The sequence below is a fragment of the Dama dama genome, chromosome 1 (assembly GCF_033118175.1).
Source record: "Dama dama isolate Ldn47 chromosome 1, ASM3311817v1, whole genome shotgun sequence".
Classification (NCBI taxonomy): Eukaryota; Metazoa; Chordata; class Mammalia; order Artiodactyla; family Cervidae; genus Dama; species Dama dama.
The window spans coordinates 63,462,084-63,484,458 of NC_083681.1; the positions used below are offsets into that span (position 1 = coordinate 63,462,084).

General features: G+C 51.2%; 1 protein-coding gene across 1 annotated transcript in view; it reads right to left on the reverse strand.

Moving 5' to 3' along the window:
- The window catches only part of ABTB2 (ankyrin repeat and BTB domain containing 2), a 185,471-nt gene that overhangs the window by 32,352 nt on the left and 130,744 nt on the right, over positions 1 to 22,375 (reverse strand). Inside the window, exons 2-3 of the mRNA XM_061151749.1 lie at positions 19,748 to 19,894; positions 12,218 to 12,431 (exon numbers count right to left, since the gene is read on the reverse strand). Of these exons, the coding sequence (XP_061007732.1) occupies positions 12,218 to 12,431; positions 19,748 to 19,894 (361 nt within the window). The remainder of the gene's footprint in view (positions 1 to 12,217; positions 12,432 to 19,747; positions 19,895 to 22,375) is intronic.

Below are 22,375 nucleotides of genomic sequence, written 5' to 3' on the forward strand. Positions count from 1 at the left end.
ACACAGAAATACAGAACAGACTTTTGAACTTTGTGGGAGAATGTGAGGGTGGGATATTTCAAAAGAACAGCATGTATACTATCTATGGTGAAACAGATCACCAGCCCAGGTGGGATGCACGAGACAAGTGCTCCGGCCTCGTGCTCTGGGAAGACCCAGAGGAATCGGGTGGAGAGGGAGGTGGGAGGGGGGATCGGGATTGGGAATACATGTAAATCCATGGCTGATTCATATCAATGTATGACAAAACCCACTGGAAAAAAAATAAATAAATAAAATAAAAAAAAAAAAAAAGAGACAAGTGTCTCAGGCAAACACAAACACCCGGTCACCCTAGCATTTACCACTTGGGTAAAGCACCTTGCCTGGCTCAGGGGTCCCCTGCAGGCAGGGGGAGGCCCTCTCTGCCCATCCACCCTGAGCCTGCTCTCTATTCTGCTCATGCATGCTAACTTGCTTCAGTCATGTCTGACTCTCTGCTACCCCATGGACTGTAGCCCGCCAGGCTCCTCTGTCTGTGGGATTCTCCAGGCCAGAATACCAGAATGGGTAGCCATTTTCTCTTCCAGGGGCTCTTCCTGACCTAGGGATGGAACCCACATCTCTTATGTCTCCTGCATTGGCAGGCATGCTCTTTACCACTAGTGCCACCTAGGAAACCCCAACACATACACCAGTTGTAATCATTTTGTTTGTTTGCATTCTTCTTGTCCGCTTTTTCCTCAGACTATACTTTCTCTGAAGGCAGAGACTGCTGTTGCCCATCCCTCAGGACAGAAGCCCATGTTAGACTCAACTTTTGAATTTAGAAATGTATAGCACGTCCCTCACGCCTGGCGGCAGAGCCCTCAAGCTGTGAACATGTTCTCCGGGGTCCGCTCTTACTCTAGTGCTCTCTGCAGGGTCCCCGAGCTCTAAGTCAACCAGATGAGCTCATGAAATGGGGAAGCACGTCGTCTTCCAGTCTTGGATGCCTGAGCTGACTTGGGTATTAACAAATGGCTCTCTTCAGAAAAGAAAGAAAATATTCCCCTGATGAAAAGATAACCATTTCACAGGAGAATTTTCTACGCAGGAACCACCTCCTGGGGGGATCTCGGCTGACCGGGACTAAGGTGGTTTTTCTGGGAGGGTGGAGCCGTCCAGGGAGGCAACGGCAGGTGTGGTTCAGCAGATGTCCCCGCGATTCAGGGGACACAGCCATCTGTCTGTGATAACTGGGCCTGACTCCAGGGTGGCTTCTTATGTGGGCGAATGTTACAGATTTCAATGGAGACTGCACCCCTCCACCCTCTCCCCCCCCAGCAGGGAGGGCTCCCAGTGCTGCGAGGTTCAAGGCATCCATCTGGCCTGTCTCTCAGGCCAAGGCCCTCCCGCATGGTGGCCTGGCTGGTCGGCAGCTGGCCCAGCCGGCTGAGTATTGCTGCTTCCCACACACCTGGAGTGGAGCGGGGTGAAAGCAGGCCTCTCTCCACCTGGCTAGGGTGTGGCTCCCTTGGCCTCCCAGCCAACCTCACCCACGGGCTCACTGCTGCACGAAGGTGTAAGAGACGCAGAGTCACCCAGGCTCAGCGTCTGTGATGGCTGACAAGAGACCAGACCACAGTTCTTTCACCATGTGAAAGAAGTCAGACCGGCAAGGGCCTCTAGCCTGCTCAAACACAAGCTCCTTCTTTTGAATACAACGCTTTCAAAAACATGGTGAGGGTGCTTGCCACCACTCATGGACCTCGGCCAACAAGTCAGGCTGGGGAGGAGCCTATGGCTTAGCTGTCCTGCTCCACTTATCCCGTGGACACCTGCTGAGCAGTGGGGTGGTGGTCGGGTCTTTTATTTAGTCTCTGAATAGGTATTCCTGTCTGGATTCAGCTGGGTATCATCACACAGCATCTGCCTTCTCCCATACCCCAGAGTCTAAGGCAGAAAAGGGGCCCATTCACACAGTCAGGTAAAGCATTTCCAGAAGAGACTTCCTGGTGGCCCAGTGGTTAGTTAAGACTCCATGTTCCCAATGCAAGGGGCCTGGGTTGGGTCCCTGGTCAGGGAACTAAGATTCCATGTGCCACAGCTAAAACATGCCACACACAGCAATGAAGATCCCAAGTGCTGCAACTAAGACCCAGCACACCCAAATCAATCAATCCAATGGCTCAAGTGGTAAAGAATCCACCTGCAACACAGGAGACACAAGAGACAAGGGTTTGATGCCTGGGTCAGGAAGATCTCTCGGAGGAGGAAATGGCAACCCATTCCAGTATTCTTGTCTGGAAAATCCCATGGACAGAGGAGCCTGGCCGGCTACAGTCCATGGGGTCACAAAGAGTTGGACATAACTGAGCACGTGATGAATGGATTAAAAAAAAAACAGTTTCCAGAAACTTCTAGGAGGCGGTAGGGGCATGGTTCTTGAGGCCTGACAGAGAAGCACGTGCGTAAGAGGAACATTCCCGACTGGTTACCAGTGAATTTGACCCGTGCTATAGAGGCAGTACACTCCAACTCAGTCAGAGAAAAAGGTTCCCAGCACTTGATCATGCTTTCTGTACCCCCAGCCCAACTGCAGCTTCAGGGAAGACACTGGCCTGGGCAGTAAAGCAGTAAAGCCACATTGCTAAGATTTGCTGAGGGCCTATTATGTGCCAAGTAGGCATGAGGCCATTCTGCAAACTCTACCCTTTAACAGCTACCCTGTAAGGGAGGTATAACTATTAGTCTGCGTTTTACAAATGTGGAAACCAAGGCTTTGGGAGGTTTAGACATACATCCAAGGTCACATAGCTAGCCATTGGTGATCTGTCTGGCTCTAAAATGAGAGACTCCAGAGTCTTTCCAGAGACCAAACTGTCACGCATGAAAAGCTCTGAGCCCCTGGCTGGTGGAGAACTGGAAGGCAGGCACGTGGGAGAAAAGAGTTACCGTAGCGTGCCCATAGGCCTGCTGTGCCCACCTCCAGCCTCTGTGCCCACAATTTCATCAGTACTGAAGGCAGGAGGGATTGGGGTGCTGGGCTGGGGCCCAAAGCCCCAAGGGAACACTCTGGACCCATTAAGAGCCTTATTTCCCCAAATCGGAAATATGAAAACAGTCAAGGAGGTGGCAGTCAGAGGCATTGGTCTTGTGGGAGGAGGGAGGTCTGGGAGCTGGCTGGCAGGCAAGTAGGAGCAGGCCAGAGCCCAACCCATGTGACTGTAGACATCGCCTGAGCTCCTATCCTGCCCCATCCCCGGGGGTCTGGAAAGTCCACGGCTCAGCCTCTGAAGCTGCCTTCTTTGAGAAAGCAAACTCCATTCCCTGGAATTGGGACTTCCCAGCATCGAGGCTCTCTCTGGGAGCCTGGCGATGCTGTAGACAAAGGGGATTGTGGCTGCGTGTTATAAAAACATCCCCGGGCCGGGCAGTTCCCGGTCCTCTCCTTCCCGGTGGGGACGGGTGGGCGCAACAATGGGGCAGGAAGTCTTACGCAGCAGGCAGCCCCCGGGGCACTCGTCAACGCTGGGCTAGGATCCTGTCTCCAGCCTCTGTTACCTGGCACTGCGGCTCCCTCTGTCTGCCCCCATCCCTGGCTCACTCCTCCTCGACAGCTGGATGGATGCCCACCTGTGCCGGCCACCCAGAGCCAGCAAACTCAAGCCTGTGGGGGAAGAGGCCCCGAGGAGCTGAGAGCCAGCAGCCCGAGTCACAGGAGGTGCTGATGGAGGGACGAGCTTCCAGGGTCTTGTTCTCTCTCCCCTGGAAGGCAGAAGGGAGGTATCGCCTGTGACACCATGAATTCACTGTAGCCTTATGATTGGCTTTCCTCGTCTAAGCTCAGAGCTGTCTCTTTCTAGCTGTGACTTTGGGTGACTTTGGGTGTCCATCTTGCCCTCTGCTGAGAGAGAAGGCCTCAGTCTGTGCCTTCCTTCGAGAGCTTCCCTTGAGAGCTTGTGAGGAACTGCTAGACAGCTGTGGTTATAAAGTGCTTTATAAGCCATAAAACTGTCCAGGACTTCCCTGGTGGTCCAGTGGCTAAGAATTTGCCCGCCAATGCAGGGGACACAGGTTTGATCCCTGGTCCTGGAAGATCCCACATGCCATGGGGCAACAGCCTGTGAGCTGCAACTCTGAAGCCCATCACACCCTAGAGCCTGTGCTCTGTGGCAAGAGAAACCATCAAAGTGAGCGACCCGTGCACTGCAACTAAAGAGTAGCCCCCACTTGCCGCAACTAGAGAAAGCCTGAACACAGCAACAAAGACCCAGTGCAGCCAAAAATAAAAATAAATATTAAAAAAAAAAAAGTTTTGGCCAGATGCCTGTGAAGTAAAGTGAAAGTTGCTCAGTTGTGTCCGACTCTTTGCGACCCCATGGACTATACAGTCCATGAAATTCTCCAGGTTAGAATACTGGAGTGGGAAGTCTTTCCCTTCTCCAAGAGGTCTTCTCAACCCAGGGACTGAACCCAGGTCTCCCGCATTGCAGGCAGATTCTTTATCAGCTGAGACACCAGGGAAGCCCCCAGATGCCTATAGCCCATGTAAACATATATCAGTTCATACCACTCCCACACTTAACACTTGACAGTGACAGCCTGTCCTGTGTAGGCTCTGGGGCCAAACCAGTCAGCAAGGGGCCTGGGAGACAAGTACGCCACTGAATTTGGAGCATTTGTCTCGCTGCTCAGTTTGCGAACCACTGGGTGGATGAAATCCAGTGTTTAGAGTTCTTTGAGATTCTTGGATGGTGGGCTGTGATAAATCCAAAGTTTGTACATATTTCTGTTCAAAGCAGTCCTCACTGAGCTAGTCCTTTGGTCCATCTGGTCTACCTCATCTCTGTCACTTGCCTGGTTCGCTGGCTACTGTCAGGGTGAGTTAAGAGGGAATTAGAGGCAGAGACTGAAGGAGGTATATATGAGAGGAAAAGAAAACAAGCATTTTGAGTAGAGGTGATTTTTAAAATCACCATTGTTTTGGGTTATTTAAGCATTAAACATGATTTAGTTATGAGTCCTTTCACAGGTTTATGAAAATAGTAATTATACAGCTAATAGCAGCTACCATGTATGAAGAGCTTACTCTGTGCTAAATCCTTTCAATGGATTACCTCATTTGATCCCTACAAAAAACCTGGCAAGCAGATCAAGCCATTTTTCATGAAAATCTGGGAAAACTGAGGCCTGATAAATTAACGTGCCCATATTCACACAGCTCATCAACGGCAGAGCAGAGACCCCACGGATGGTCTTTCTGACTCCAAAAGTCCAACCTTTAGGCTCTATAGCCCACCTCACTGAACAAAATACTTAACTGCCTATTCTGTGCCAAGGAGTGCTTGGAGTCTCTGTGCTGGAGTCTCTGTGCTGGAGTCACAGTGGTTATCCTGACCCTTGGCGTGTACCGTCTAGAGGGGTGAGCAGAGGGCAGAAAAGGAAGTAAGCAAATCCATAGACAAGGTAGCTTCAGACAGAGGAGGAGCTTGGAGGAAAATGAAAAGGAGACAGAAGGATGGGGAATGACTAGGGGTGGGAGGGATGGCTCCCTGTGTGCACTGCAGACCACAGACAAGTGGCTTCAGAGGTCCCTGGACGCACCAGCCTGAGGAGTGCAGGGAAACAAGTACTTAATTCACCCAACAGCTATTTTTATTTCTTTTACTTCCATTCTGGGTAAACAGATGGAAATTTCATGCACAAAAGGGGGGAGCAGGAAGAAAAGAGCTTAACATTGCAAATCTTCTTGAAATGGTATTTAAGAGAACCACAAGTCAGGAGCACAAAGCCATCACTGCCATCATCTCTATTATTTGATAAGAAAACACTTTCGCAAGCTGAGCAAAAGATTAACGAGCCCATTTCTTCAGACTGAACACTCAGCCTATCTGCGGGTGCCTCCTATTTATGTAAAGTGCTCATCCGAGGGGAAACAGCCCCCTCCTGCATCCGGACTGGAACAAAGAAGAGCCTCTCCTCACTGTGGGCTTCATGTGTGTTGGAAGCCCTGCCCCAGGATTTTGAGGCTCCTCCAGGAAGCAGGTACTTCTGGGATCTTCACTCTACACAGGAGGAAACCAGGGTTCAGGAGGTAAGGAGACATGTTCAGATCATGTCGCTGGAGGAGGAGAGGCTGGCTTGATCCTCACACACCTCTGAGGATGCAGGTCTCCACGGGAAAACCACTCAAGCCCCACCTAGAAGTATCTGCCTAGACAAACAACAACCAGTGATGACTTAAAAACACACACATACACCTATTCTGTATTTGAAAAAATGTAGATCTGAGCTTCCTGGTTGTCCAGGTCCTAGTGGTTAAAAATCCACCTGCCAATGTAGGGGCCACAGGTTCGATCCCTGGTCTGGAAAGATCCCATGTGCCACAGAACAGCTAAGCCTGTGCACCACAACTACTGAAGACAGCACACTCTAGAGCCTGAGGGCTGCAACGATTGAGTCCGTGCACCTACCTACAGCCTGCGGCTGCAACAAGAGAAGCCACTGCGATGAGAAGCCTGTGCCCTGCAATGAAGAGTGGCCCCCATGGGCCACAACTAGAGAAAGCCTGCACACAGCAATGAAAGCCCAGCATAGCCAAAAAAAAAAAAAAAAAAAGTAGATCCATGTTGGTCATGAAATACACACCATAAAACAACAAAATCCCTCTGTGACTTCTGCTGTCCACACCCCATCTGTCCCAGTGTCCTGCAGCTGCTCTTTAAGGCCCAGTTAGAAGCCCAGTCTGTTCTAACATGCCCACCCCCCTCCAAGGATGCCAGCCTTCTCTAAGATCTTCTGGAACAGCATGGTGAGTATGATGATGAAGAAGAAGGAAAAGAAAATGATGATGACTGACACATACTGTGTGCCAAGCACTAATACTTGGCACATACTAACTCAATCCCTGCGACATTCCTATGCAGTCTGCACTGCTCGTCCTTTGCTGAGAAGAAACTGAGGCATAGAGGCTAAATGACCAAGGCCACCGGCTCATAAGTAACACAGCTGGGATTGAATCCAGGCCAATGGCAGGGCCTGAGAGCTGACCTAACGAAGTACCAGATAATCAAGCTTCCTCTAACACTATCTGCTGGTTCATGCTTTTTTTTCCCCCCTTGTCTTGTTTTCGCCTCTCTTATTAGGCAGGAGACTCAATCACATAAGGCACTCCTTCATAATTCTCTTATATCCCTTCCCTGCTGATCAACAGAAGTATAGCAAGAAATGTGAGTTAATAAGTAAAGTGCTTAAGATAGTAGCGTATCTGTCACTTAATATGTGCTCTATAATGCTAACTATAATCAGCAGGAGTGTTTGGAAGTAGGAGTCATTTTAGGAGTTGCGTTGTTAATTATCATTATTGGTAGTGGCAGTAGTTATCTCAGGAGTATCAACAGTAGTAGCAGTAGTAACTGTATGAGTTGTAGTCATATTACTAACCCAGATGCTGCTCGAGAACCACTTGTAAAGAAACATCATCCTAGGTCAATGAAGAGAGACTATCCTCAATGTCAAACACATCATCTAAGAAGGCTGATGACCATTATAATGGGCGGGGGGCAGGGCGCCAGCCACCGTTTAACACAGCTTTACTGTACTCAACTCATTTAATGCCAGTAGCATCTTATTATCTCCACCATTTTACCATTAAAGAAACTGGAGGCCTGGAAAGATGGGCTGACATGTCACACTGCTAGAAGATAGCAGAGATGACACCTCTGGGATGACCCAAGAGGCCAGTGGAGCCCCCAGTCTTGGGCAGTAGCTGAGGTCATGGTGTGGACTTTAGGTAGAGTGGGCCAGAACCCTGTGGGCTCACATCTTTGCTAACTCCAGCTTTTCCGAGTTCTGTCCACATACTTGCAGGAACCCTCTTGACCAGCAAGACATGGATCAGGGCACCCAAGGGCTGGGCTGGACACATAGTACCTTCTTCTGGGATCCCACCTGGAAAGGGACTTTGAGCAAAAATAGCTCCATGGGAACTGGGGACTAAGTGTGGCATCAAACCAGCACTCCAGGCCCCGTGCCACTTCTGACCTTGCCCGGGGTGCAAGAGCACGTACCAGACAGCTCTGGGGTGGCTCCTAGTAGGAGGGCCTCTCCTCACAGCAGCATAGGAAGGCCTTCCTAGCACCTTCATTCTCAGAGCAGTCCAGGTGCTGAGAGGGGAGGTGGGGGGGAGGGGGAAAGTGGGACCCAGTCAATCCCAGAGACCATGGAGCTAGACAGCAGGGCAGGCTTCCTAGGCCATGGGCTCAGGCCTCCCCTTGCCTTGGCCCCTGAGGTCCCAGCCCCCTTGGGCATCATTCTGGACTGTATTTCCTTGTTTTCATACAGTTTCTCTCTCTTGCCCCCCAGGTCCTCCCTCTATCTCCTGCCACGTGGTCTTGGCATTCGCTTATTCCTTCTGCCTGATACTAATCAGCATAGAAGCTAATGCCGAGCATTCACAGTGTCCAGGTCCCGCTCTAAAAAAGTCCTGCCTGCATTATTTCCCTAGCACTCATAACTTATGGGTGACTGTGAGGAGTATAGAACTCGGGCTCTGCAGAGACTAAGGGACAGGTTGAAGGTTCTAAAATCAGACAGTGAGAAGTGAGATCTCTTTGAATTGCAGTTTTCCCCTCCGATTGTGCTCCGTTGGCTAAGAAACAGGACACCAGATGTTTCTAAGCTGCATCCCAAATCAGACGCTCCTCCTGGCTCAGCCTCCCGAACACCAGCAGGGCCCGAGCCCTTGGAGCGTGCTTCTCCACACAGAGGGGCACCGTGCAGGGCCGGGGAGTGGGAAGTCAGGGGCCAGGGCGTGAAGCTCAAGCAAACGGACTGGGGTGTAGACAAGTGGCCCACCTTCATTCCCAGTATTCCCAGATATTCCACAGGTGTCTGGCTTTTCCGGGCTGCTGGCAGCACTTTTTGGGAAGTCTGAGCCCTGCTCAATGCCCAAGGTTCAGAGGCAGAAAGCCAGATTTCTGCCCCCTCCCCACCTCCGCCCCCTCTGCCTCTCTAGCTGTATCTGTCTCCCTCCATGTGCTCTGCTACATGATGTTCTTGTCCAGCAATTCACTGGCAAGACAGCAGACCTCCCTCCGCTCCTGCATGTCTCCACGACCTCCCTCTCCACTTCCCCAAACTCCGCAATCTCAGGAGGACCATGCCCTCTGTTCTGGCCCCCGTCCCTCTGCCTCCCGGCACAGTGAGCGAGGACCATGCTGAGCCAGATGGTTGTCCGTTTTCCTCCAGACCATGAAGCAGGGGAAAGGAGGCTCCCCCCATCTCCCTGGGTAACCCTGGATCTCTGACAGCAAGTGCTTTCACTTTCGGAGCTCAGTCATGGGTGATGATGTGCCCTGCAGGGTGGCAGCTGGGACTAATCCTGTGTTTGAGACTCTGCCGTATGCCTCGCTGGTGCCTGTGATGCAAAGCTGCCAGCAAGAACGGGATCCTGGGAGGGTGCAGGAAGGTTCCAGCTGCAGGGGCCCTCCCCAGGAGGCGAGGAAGGTGTCCTGGGAGAGAAGAGGCTGGTGGGGACGGAATGGCCCTGGAGGAGGTGGGTCCCCAGGGATGGGACCCACCCAGGTTTTCTTAGAGCTTTAGGACAGGGTCTCAGCCATGGGTGGGAATGCTGTAGCCTGGCTGGTGAAGGGCTTCAGGTCAGAGAGACCTGATTTGAATCCTTGCCTGGGTACTCAGCAGCTCGGTGCCCCCCGGCCCTGTGCCCTCATTTGTAATGTTAGCACGTACCTTGCTGATTCATTGTGGGGCACGGAAGAAGCAGAAGTAGGTAGAGCTGCCCTTTAAAAGGAAGAGGCGGCTCCTTTCACGTGTGTTATCTCACAGCCCCATTTTACAGACGGGGAGCCTGAGGCGTGGAGGGCCCTATGTGGGAGGCTGGATCTGAGCTCAAGTCTCTGTCTGAAGCCTGTGCTCCCTTCCCACTGCTGCCCGGCTCACTGTGGTGGCAGATGGGAGCACGTTAGAGTGCCTCCTTGTGCCCCTGCAATGCTGCCCCCTTGCAGTCCCTACTTCCCTCCTCCCTCCAAACCTAGAGCAGGAGGCCATGGGGAGGACAGTCCTTATGGAGAGATACTGGGCCCCACTGACTAGCGTAGAGGCGACCTGTGGGTAGCAGGGACCCAGGATGAGCTTCACGGAGGGATGAACGCATGACCCACCCGCCCTTTGTCAGCATGCTCGTGGTCACACACAGCCCCCAGCGGGAAGGGAGAAGAGCAGTTTCTTCAAAGAGGAAACCTATGAGACGGACTGGAGTGGCACCATCAATGGTGTCATGGGCCCAACCCAAGTTACCAAACTGAGCTCCTTAGCCCACGTGTGGGAGATCACGGGAGAGGTCCATTAATCCCAACAGAGCCAGACAAACCATTGAGTCCCCAAGCAGACCCAGAGGTTCTGCCCTATTCTGGTTGGGAGACCTGACCCCATGCTCTAGACCTGGGACAGAGGGAGGAACCTCAAGGGAATGAAGAGGGAGAGGGAAGAGGACAGAGACAGTGCCAGACTCGCAGAAGCAAAGGGTGTATCCCTGGAGCCCCGGCAAGTTCCAGCCTCTTTGTGCAGAGGAGGAAGAGGGTCCCCAGGGCTCTGCTGAGGGTGTCAGAGCAGCAGCACCTCATAGGGACACATGGCCCGGCCTGCGGCAGGAAGGCCAGCCTGGCTCTCCAAGGGCGCAGGGCCTCCCTTGGGTGGCAGGGCTCCAGAGGGAGCCCAAGCCTAGCAGGACCTGCTTAGCAGCCAGGGGCTGGGCCATCAGAGAGCTGTCGGGCCGTCCACCCGCCTGGGTATTCTTAAGGTGTCCTCCTTACCGTGCCCAAATCTGATATTTGGGGATTCTTTTTTCCTCATGGTGGTTCCAATTTTCCATGTGTCTAACACTCATTTGAAATGATTCATGGAAAAATGACTTTGCAACCAATTTCTTTGTGCCACAGACAGTGCGGTTTGTAAATAATGGGCTATCTAAACACACTCGTGTGTATGTTACCACTCCAGAGTGGCTGCGACAATCTCATACAGATGAGCAGCTTGGGTCACACAGGAACCCTGATGCCATGTTTCAGAGCATCAGGCCCTGGGAATCCTCCCAGGAGGAAAGCCAGAGGGTGGCCACAAAGACATCCCAGGGGTTCCAGGCACAATGCCCACAGAAGAGCACCTCCCTGGCCAGCACCGCAGCCAATGGCCATGGTCACAGCCTGAGGGCCAAGCCGCCCAGCCTGGGGGCAGCGGGTCCCAGGGAGGTACCTCCGCCTCCTCTCCCAGTCAACTTTGCTTGGGTGACCCAGCCTCAGGCACCCTGGGGGACCTCACCGACCAATAAGCAAGGCCCCTCGCTCCCCGTCCCTGCCCTCTCCAGATGTTTTCTCGGCCCTTTTGCCTTCCCAGCCAAGCTCTGGCAACCACAACAATTTCTCCACAAAGCAGAAACAGCTGGGGCGGAGGGCCCATGCTCTGACCCCACCTCCCTGCTGATGCTTCCTTCAGGGAAGCTGGGGCCTCCACCTGCCACCTTCTCGCTCTGTGTCAGGCCCTGCCTGCCTCGGCCCTGCATTCACTAGATAGCTCCCAGAGGATTAAGATGATGATGATCCAATTCCATCAGTTGCGAAAGGGCTAGGCCCCTGTGGGAGAGCGCTAGACTGAAGCCAGCAGGCCTGGGCCCTGGGGCTATTCATCCACTAAGTTGTTGGAGATCAGATAATCAGCCAGAGCCATGACGTTCCCATCTGTAAAATGAGTGGACGGGGCAAAACGTGCCTGAGATTTCTAACAAGAATGATGACATCACGGTCATCAACAGAAGTGACGGCTACCACTGATGGAGGGCCAGCTACCACCCAGACATTGTCCTAAGTGCTTTTTCTCAGAGTACGAGCTCACGTGCGTCTTACCACCCACCTTTGTAGGCAGGTGTGAATACCTCATTTTATAAAAGAGGCAAATGACTTTCTGAGAGCCCAGGTGGTGAGTGATAAAGCTGAGAGGGGCCAAAGCCCAAATTCTGAGCCTCAACAACCCAAAATACATCAGCCCAGGGTCATCAAACCCTGCTGCACTCCAGGGCCAGACCTTCTTCCAACTGAATACACAGTCCCTGCCCGTGTCAGGCCACCTCCCCACAGGCAAACAGGCCAGGGTCAGGGTTCTTCGGCCACCTTGTCAGTCACTCCACACGCTCACAGGGTCGCGTGGCCCACCAGGTAGGCAGCCCAAGGCAGAGCCCTACCGTTCATTGTTCAGGGCCATCCTCGGGGGGTCCAGGTTGGGGTTCTCCATGGACTCCATCTGTGGACACCGCAGGAAGTAGTACAGTGTGTGGAGGGCGTCGGGGGACCAGGTGATGGGCTGGGGCGGCTGGCGGGCCTGGCGGGCAGGGCTGGAGCCTGGACACAGCGGGTGGCGTCCCTGCATGTGGTGCATGGCACGGGAGACCAGGTCACCTGGCGGGGAGGAGGGCAGGAGAGAGGGGGAGAAAAAGTCAGTTCCCAGTGCACATTCTTCCAAGGATCCTTGCTGGCCAGAGGAACAGTGCCTAAGCCGGCATGCATAATTACTGTTTACCCCGAGGCAGCAGGCGGAGGTGGCAACTGTCACCCAGACGCACAATAGGATTCTAGATTCCCTTTCACTTCCAGTCCTGCCCTAACAGTGAAATGAAACGCTAGGCAGGGCCCGGCCCCACCAGACCTTATGCTAATACAGTTTCTTTTTCAACATCCCCACTCACTCCACCATCCCACGGGCCTTCTCCCGGCTCCGACCATGGGAATCTCTCTGGGCCTCTCCTCTCAGCCTCTAATTCCTGTGCCAGGCTGTGTGGTGGTTCTTTCCCGTGCTCTCTGGGGCAAAGTCCAGGTACTTCTTTTTTTTTTTTTTATTTTTATTTTTAAAATGTTTGGCTGCATGGGCCCTTTGCTGTGGTGTGTGGGCTTTCTCTGGTTGTAATGGGGGGCTTCTCTCTAGTTGTGGCCCTTGGGTTTTTCTTGTTGCAGAGCAAGGGCTCTAGAGCACCCAGGCTCAGTAGTTGAGGAGTGAGGGGTTAGCTGCCCCGTGGCATGTAGGATCTTAGTTTCCTGACCAAAGATGGAACCCACGTCCTCGGCATTGGAAGGCGGGTTCTTAACCACTAGACCACCAGGGGAGTCCCCAAAAGTGCAGGTACTTCTGCAGAAAAGGGCTTCCCTTTCCATGGCCCCAAGGAAAACTCTCACCACCACTGTCCACTATGCTTACTATGTGCTGGGTGTTCCATTTCCTAGAAAAAGGATTTAATTTGATCTGTACACTGCTGGGGTCCAAGTGTATCCCCATTTTACAGATGAAGAAACTGAGGCTCATCTGGTAAGTAAACATTACTGACCCCATGCATTTCCCTGGTCACAGGGATGCCACAGTGTCCAGAAGTTAAGTAGATGGTAGAGTCTAGATTTGAATCCACATCTGTGTGTCTCCAAAGTCCATGAACGGAGCAGAGACCCAGGCCACGGCCTGCCCTCCTGAAGGTCGTGGGGTCCTCAGGTTCCTATATCCTGTGCTGGGTTTCTTCCCCAGCAAGTCTTTTCAACACCCCACCAGCTTAGGACAGGAAACATCCCGTCATTGTGTGAGGCCACAATGCTGAGAAAGGATGGGTGAAACAGCCCCAGGCACCTGCGGGCCCCTCACTCTAGGAAAAGTGGCGCCTTCCATTCTTCTCAGGCCTGAGAACTCAGGGGAGCGTCTCCGGTGGGTCAGCTTCCTCTATCCCCATGCAGTTCCTCACAGATAGCCCCTTGGATAGAAAGCCTCTGAGCAAAGCTGAACCTATGGAGGGAGAAACCAGCAGGTTTTATTACGGCAGGTGAAGCGTCATTTGATGTTCGGCTGGACCAAATCATTCATTTATTCCCTTAAACTTCCCTGCGGAGCATCTGGGTCTGGTACTCTGTTCTATGTACCCCTGGTACCCTGCACGGGTTCTACTGCACAACAGGTGCTCAGCAAACATTTGAAGAGTGAAAACGCAGCCTTACACATTCACTTCATTCTGAAACACTTCTGGTGGTACTTGACTTGAGCTCATTAGATGCCAAGTCCTCCCATGACCACCAGAGTGACAACATTTGGTTTCCAAGAAGGGACAGCGACAGCCCTGGAACTAGAGACCTCCACGCAGGGAAAGAGCCCTCCATGCCCCCTCACCCTGGGTCCTCACTCCTCTCTACACAGCGGACCCTGCTCAGCCCACGGCTGCAGCTCGGGTGCCTCCTGCCAGATCCCAGGGCCAAGAGGGCTGAGAGCAGAGTCCCCAACACCTGGTTCCATCCCCAAAACTGATTTAATTGGCCTGGGGCAGGACCCAGGTGTCTATATTTTGTAAAACTTTCCTTGCTGAATCTAATGTCCAGTCAGATTTGAGAATCACCAGGTAAGCGAATTAAGAGCATAGATTCCAGAGTCAGACCTGCCTAGGTTTCAAACTAACTGTGTGCCTTCTATAAGTTACTTATCAAAGCCTCAGTTTCCTTATCTGTAAAAATAATTGCTTCTAACCACAAGTTCTGAGAATTCAAATAAATAACCAATGTGAAGCATTTAACATCATGCTTGGCACAAAGGGCTTGGTAAAGTTAAATACATCACCACTATTATTACTGTCCTTTGTTGTTATTCTTCTAGACTACAGGCCACCTTGTCATGCTCTTCCTCCTGGGACCTCTGCCTGCAGTCAAGGGCTGCTCCACCTTTCCCAGGACAGGAGCAGTCCAGCCCTACAATGCCAGATCCCAGCTCTGCCCTCAGGTCCTGGGTGGTAGAAACTGGTCCCAATAACTCCAGGCCAAGCCACCTCCCAGAAGCTAGTTGTAGACCTATGTTGGCTGCAATAAGTTGAAACCTGGCTCCCGTGTCTCCAGGTCTGAATGTCATAACCGTTGGCACGACCACAGGACCATGAGGAGGAGAATTCAGAGTCCCTGATAGCATCAAAGAAACCTTGGTGAAATATCATTTCAAAATTTGATAAGGTAGAAGTTGTTACCATTCATTACATTTAAGATTATTGTGTTGTTACTGGTGTAGACCCCTTGGCAGCACGTTTCCAGCCAGAATGCAGCCAAGAAAGTCAAGGAAGGAACAGACATGCCTCCTAAGGGTTCCCTAAAAGGGAAACCAGGAAGAGAGAGGCTTTCAGAAAAGGCATGAAGTTTTCCATGAAGGCCTTTCCAAAAGGCCTTTCCATGAAGGCATGGGAACTAGAGATGGAGACCCTGGATACTTTGCTCCAAGCCAAGCTGCGGGCTACCAGTCTCTCTCAAAGACCAAAAAGACAGATGCCTGCAGACAACTCTGATCAGGCATCTAAAGACTTAAGCTGCACTGCAGCGCCGTGTAACAGGCAAAGACAGCCGTGTGCTCTGGATGTTCTCCCTGAGAGACTGTCCTCCCTGCCACTTTCTATTTTCTAGGCTTCGTGACAGACATGAAAAGATACAACAAAATCTCAAGTCTTTACAGCTACCCCATCAGCAAGGCATTTCCGTTTCACAGATGAGGACACAGGCTTACACAAGTTAAATGTGTCCAGGGGCATAAGCAGCAAGGGGACCAGCCAGGATTTGAACTGCGATCCCTGTGTACCAAACACATGCTTTCGACCATTGCAACATTGCTTACTCGAAGGGCGGTCTGCAGACTGCAACAGGTCTGCGAAACTGGTGGTTACTGGTTCAGAAGTTCAGTTCAGAAACTGAAAGTGAGCTTGAAAAAATTTCCAGAGCAGTCTGACAGAGTGATTTTTTTTTTGACAGAGTTATTTTATGCCCATTTAATCTAATAATAAAATAAGATGACTTGCATCTGACCTGCACTTTATTTTGTGTTTCTAGACACTCCTTTTTATTTATTTTATAAAAGTTTCAGTTTGCAATAGAGCTATGCTAAGTCGTTTCAGTTATAGCCAACTCTCTACGACCCTATGGACTGTAGCCTGCCAGGCTCCTCTGTCCATGGGATTCTCCAGGCAAGAATACTGGAGTGGGAAGATATGCCCTCCTCCAGGGGATCTTCCCAGCCCAGGGATCGAACCCACATCTCTTGCGTCTCGGGCATTGGCAGACAGGTTCTTTACCACTAGCGTCATCTGGGAAGCCCAATAGAGCTGAGGATATACCATTCCTAGCCCATCACCACAGCGAGTTTGAGAAGCTGTGGCCCAATGGGGCTGTGCTGTTGGTTTGGCAAAACTGGGTTCTCAAAGCTGCTTCTGAGATGTCTTTGTACTCAAGAATCAATTGACCCTAAGCTTGATGAGACCTCAGTCTAAAGCCCAGGAACACCCAGGAGCAGGGAGAAACACCCTTTCTGCTTGCTAGTCATGAGAACCTTGATCAGAGGTGCTATGGGTTCCCTCTGGTCTGTCTAACGCCCATCAGGAGCCATTGAATAAAAAGAGCAGGGGAGGGACTTCCCTGGTGGTCCAGTGCCTAACACTTTGCACTCCCAATACAGGGGGCCCGGTTCAATCCCTGGTCAAGGAACTAGATCCCACATACCACAACTAAGGGTTTGCATACTGCATCTAAAGATCCCACATGCTGCAACTAAGACCTGGTGAAGTCAGGAAAAAAAAAAAAAAAGGAGCAGGGGTAACCTGGGATTTAACACTGTCTCGAAAATGAGGCCCACACCACCTGGTTCCCTTTAAAAAAGTGTTTCATTTCTTTCTTATCCCCTCCCATTTACATTCTCATAAGTAGAGAGGGACAGAGGAAAAGACAAGTGGCTGGAGCTCCCCGTGCAGCTGGACCTGATACAAGAGTGAGACTTCCCGACCGACCTGGCAGGCTGGTCCTGGCGAGGTGCAGTGAGAGGATGTGTGTTAAACCTGGGCTAAACTTTCAGGGACGAGGAACTCAGTGCCAAGTATCACTAGCCTCATTATATTCTTTAGTCTCAGAGGGAAAAACTGCAATATCTGCCTCCACCTTCACCTTCTTCCTCATTCACGATGACTAGCAAAAACAGTGGTTTCAGAGTGCGAGAGCTTGGGCGTCTTGGTACATGACATAGCCAGTTGGACTGTCGGTAAAAGATGCTCTGGGCTTCCTTCTTACCTTTGGCCTGAGGAATGGCTGAGCCAGAATGAGAATCAGTCCTAGGTGGGCTTTAGGAGGCAAAAACTATATGATAGAGGATTCACTGGGTTTCCCAAGTGGCACTAGTGGTAAAGAACCTGCCTGCCAATGCAGGAGACACAGGTTCGATCCCTGGGTTGGGAAGATCCCCTGGAGGAGGGCATGGCAACCCACTCCAATATTCTTGCCTGGAGAATCCCATGGACTGAGAAGCCTGGCGGTCTACAGTTCATAGGGTCACAAAGAATTGGTCACTTCGACTGAAGTGACTTAGCATGGAGAGAATTCATTTCTATACACACACACACACACACACACGGCTCAGACACTGTTCTCAACACGGGTGATACGTACTCCAGGGGTACAACAGAGAAAGTCTCCATTCTTGTGATGGTGACTTTCTAATCACATGGGAGAGATGACCAACTATTCACCTGCCAAGTGTCCATCAGTGCCTGGAATAAACCAAAGCCACAAGATGGGACACAGAGGAATGACGCTGGGACCTCGAGTCTCTGCAGGGTCTGTGGGGAAGCCCTGTCTAGTAAGTGTTATTTGGCAGAAACTTGAAGAACGTGCCATGACTGGGCACCTGGGGGAAAAGGTCACAGGTAGAGGAATGCCTAATACAAAGGCCCTGGGGTGGGAGGATTTTGGCCAGGAGGCCGGGTGGTTGCAGGGCGCTCAGCAAGAGAAGAATAGTAGGTGATGAAGCCAGATTGATGACGTGTCCAGTCCTGGATTTCACTGAGTGTGTTGGAAAGCCATGGGGGAGAATGGAGGGGATACTGAGCAGCAGAGTGACATAATCCAATTTGGGTTTTAAATAGCCCTGGTTTGGGCTGAGTTGTTGGAAGTGAAGGTGGTGAAAGGAGAAAACCAGAAATCGGGATAGTTTTAGCAGGTAGAAACAACAGGACTTGGTCCCTGGGCTGAATGACAAGGACAGAAAGATGACAAGCCTGTCTCCCGAACTAGTTTCTGAATGCCCGCCTTGTGTCTTCCTGTGGATTGTAACGGGTATGGAGACTACTACAATAAAAGGCTCTATGATAAAAGTCAAGATCAGATTCCGATCTTGACCTCAGCTGCCTTGAGATGCTGGTGGCTGGGTTGCTAGCCACATCTAGGAAGTCCATGCATGCGTGTGTGCTAAGTCACTTCAGTCAACTCTTTGCGACCCTATGGGCTGTAGCCCACCATAGCCCTAAGTAATGCAGAGCTTTGCTAAAGCTAGACACAGTGGGAGTCAAGCCCTCATTCGGCTTCTTCCAATCAGCAGTCTGACTTGGGGGCAATGGCTTTTCCTCTCTAAGCCTCAGTTCCCTCACCAGGACATACCTTGCTGAGCTGTTCTGCAGAGTAAATGAGATCACGTGACCAAGCTGCTTCATATACTGCCTAGCACACAGTAAATGCTCACAATGTTCCAAATGCGAAACAAAACCCAAGTGCTCTCCAGTGGACTGAAGCCTACATTTGTTCCTCATTGTCCTCGGGCCAAGACAGTTCATCACACAGACTCTGCATAGCTCACACCCAGCTCACAGACAGCCCACACACCCAAGCCCACTTCCTGCAGGGTCCCCAAGGGCAGGGGACCCAGGTGGCCATGCTGGAATGCCCCTAGGAGACAAAGAGCCTGAAGTCCTGCTTTCTGAACCAGCCCTTTTACCAATCTGCTCTATGACCTTGAACCAGGCACCTTCACTTCCTGTGCTGGGGAGGGAAGGAAGACTGCGGGCAGGAAGGGAGGAAGCTGTGTCCTAAAGAAGCAGAAAGGCTTGCCATTCACTATTCAGGGGCCAGAAACCTCAGAGAAATCACAAGCGGAAAAAGCAGGAGCAGAGTGAAACTCCATCTGTTTCCACGCTGTGTGCTATGACCCTGGGCAAGTGTGCCCACCCTCTGCTGGGTGGGCTTACGACCAGGAAGGGAGAACTGAGGAGGCTGAGAGCGCAGTTTGATTGCTCAAATAATCGGGATAATGAGAGGGAAAGACTGGGGGACATGGGGATCTCTTGCCTCCTAACACGCTTTTTTGAAGCAGCTGTCAAGCGATAATGACCTAGACCCAGGGGTTTCCCAGCGTGTTTCAGAGAGCCCCGAGGTCCTGGGAGATGCCCAGGGTGCTGCAGGGCTGTGTCTGCCGACCACACCCGCCACCTTCCAGCCAGAGTTTTGCTTTTTTCTTTCTTCTTCTATGTTGAGGTTGCAGGAGGTGCGTTCTTTGTCACACTGGCTATAAACTCAGAGTCTTTGGGGCCAGGCAGGTAAAATAAATGCATGGTACAGGTCAGGTATGAGATACCAAGGTATATGACAATGAAGGGAACTCCTGCTATCCCCTTAGCTGCCGCTCAGCTCCCCTGATCACCGCCATCCAGGGATGGGGCACAGTGGTGTCAGACGGTCTGATTTCTCTAGAGAAATCAGAGATCTGGGTTTGGATGTGATTAAATGCACCTGCTGGTCAAACCACGCATGTCTGTGGGCCACTGGTTTGCAACCTCTGGCCTTAAAGGATGGGCAGTTTTCAGAGAAGGCAGGACACACGCAGAGGAGGAGGAAGCCAGGACCCAGAAGGCGGGCTCCTCCCCACCTCTCCCTCGGAGCCAGCGGGCTGTGGGGGCTACACTTACTCAGCTCGGAGATGCTCCCCACACATGTGGCCAGGAGGGACTGCTCCAGGGTCCGGAGCTCCAGCTGCGCGTAGGCATCAGCTCGCTCGTCATGGCCCAGGGACCCCCCGTTGTAGGGGCTGAAGTACGCGGGGAGGGAGAGGACCCCTGTGGGGAGACAAGGTGGCGTGTCAGTGAATACAATTAATAAACAATCGATGGTAAGAATAAAATAGAGTTTTATCTGCACCAAACGGAGGACTAGTGTGCTGCCCGGATTACTCTGAGAAACTGCTTTGGAGAAGCAGAGTCTTCAGAACAGTTTTATACCTTGTCAGAATAAAGAATATTAAACAAGTCAGGGTTACATATCTTCAAGGTTTGAAAAGAAAAAAAAAAGAACAGACCAGCATGTACACAAGAGAGTCATTAAGGCCTTCACACCTGGGAAGGGGGTCTTTATCATCAAAGGAGAGCCAGTAGCACCATCCCAGGAAGAGGGGCATTTCATCTTTATTTTTTAAATTTTTTAAAAAGGTTTTTTTGGCTGTGGACCAATTTTAAAGGCTTCACTGAATTTGTTACAACACTGCTTCCGTTTTATTTTCAGTTTTTCAGCATGGGATCTCAGTTCCACAACCAGGGATCTAACTCCCACCCTGGCACTGGAAGGTGACGTCTTAACCACTGGACTGCCAGGGAAGTCCTTAACCTTTATTTTTAACGTAGACGTTATTTACCTCCGGTCAATGTGCCTTTTTCTTCAGCAATAAAGCAGATGTACAGTGTATGTTTGATAGGCCCCAGGTTATTTTGGTTAGCATAAAATTCAAGTTAGGGACTTTCCTGGTGGCCCAGTGGCTAAGACTCCAAGCTTCCAATTCAGGGGGCCTGGGTTCAACCCCAGGTCGGGGAACTGGGTCCCGCATGCTGCAACGAAGAGTTCATATGCCACAATTAAAGATCCCACATGTCAAAATTAAAACCCGGAGCTGCCAAATAAATAAATAGACAGCAATAACAACAACATCAAATTAACTCATGTGTAAGCCAGAATGACTTCCCTATATCTCAATATGTGAAAATGTCTTTTATCAACAAGTCACCTGAGGAAGGAAGCAAAGCTGGAAGTCCATAGCCCTGTTTCCCAGCTGGTGGAGCAGGAGATGGGGAGTGGGCCAATTGCAAGGTTCCACTTAGGACAGCTGACTTTTAACTGTGGCCGGTGTTGTGGGAGCCAGAATGCGGGGTGGCCCACCTGCATATGTGGTTTAAGGCAGTGGAGACCACCCTTTCTTGAAGCTGCACAAGGAACTGGCCTCCAGACACCTGTGGGCCACACAAGCATTCACTCATTCCTTCCCTTCTTCACTCGCTGAATATTCAGAGTGCTTCCCAGGCACTGTGCTGTCTTCAGGATTCCAGGGTGACAAAGAGACCTGGCTTTGTCCTCTCATTGCTCAGAGAATGGGGCATCAGATATAAAGGTCCACCCTGCCCACCCAAAGGCCAGCATCACCCCTGGAGTCCTTTCACTTCCTCATGCTGCCCACACACCACCCCCTTCTCCTTCAAGCCAAGAACAGGACTAAGAGAAACCAGAAAGAAGGATGCTGGCTTTCCCGACTCCAGCCACTGGCCAAGGCCAATTAGTGTTTTTCATTAGCACTTCAACAACAGAGGAGCAGAGCTGTCAGAATCAATCCCAGAGGGTGACAGCGTGTAAATTTCTTCAACTCACTGTGTGGCTTCTTAGAAAACACCAGAGAAGCAAAATCAGACTGGCTTAAAATTGAAGCATTGGTTAAGAGCATGTGGCCACAGAGATTCCCGGTTTTTGATAACTGCTATTTCTTCGATCAAGGCATCTTGGTCCAACCCCCTTGAACTTTTTTTTGAAAAAGCAAAATACCCACAGGAGTTTAATCCGTCACTTTTGGGAGAAATCTCTTAAAATTCCTTGAGATAATGGGAGAGCCCCTGGGATGCGGCCAAATCCGGGCTAGAATTCCCTATCCTGCCCACAGAAATTGTCACAAGGATGACAACAGGAATGGGTCCTGTAGCAAAGAGCTCAAGACAGGGCCTTGGAGCTGGGACCTTTGGGTTCATGATTCTGGCTCTGTTACTGAACCAGCTGTGTGATCTTGGGCAAGTTACTTCACTTCTCTGTGCCTCAGATTCCTCACGTGTTAACTACAGAAAATAAAGGTTACTACTGAGCTTACGGTGTGGCAGTGAGGAATGACTTGAGTTGTTGAATGTCAGTGCTTGGACTGCTGTGTGGTTCAGAGTTAAAGGCTCTTCAGTTGCTATTACAGGTATTTTCCCTATGTGCTGGAAACACAGACTTCATGCATTAATCTTTCATCAAGGCAGGCACCTCTGTCTCCATTTTAGATACTGTGCAGAGAGTTTTAATAACTTGCTCTACTAAGTGGCAGAGCTAGGATTCAAAGCCAGGTCTGACTGGCCCTAGAATATATGCACTCATCCCTCTGTGAGCCCAGATGCACACCACCAAGCTCACCTATGGCTGTCCTGACTCAGAGCTGTCGTTATTCCTGCTCGGTTCACTCCAGGAAGCCCCGGTGCCAGGCCTCACGCACACAGCAGTCTCCCTCCTGCCCAGGATCCTGGCGGCGGTCT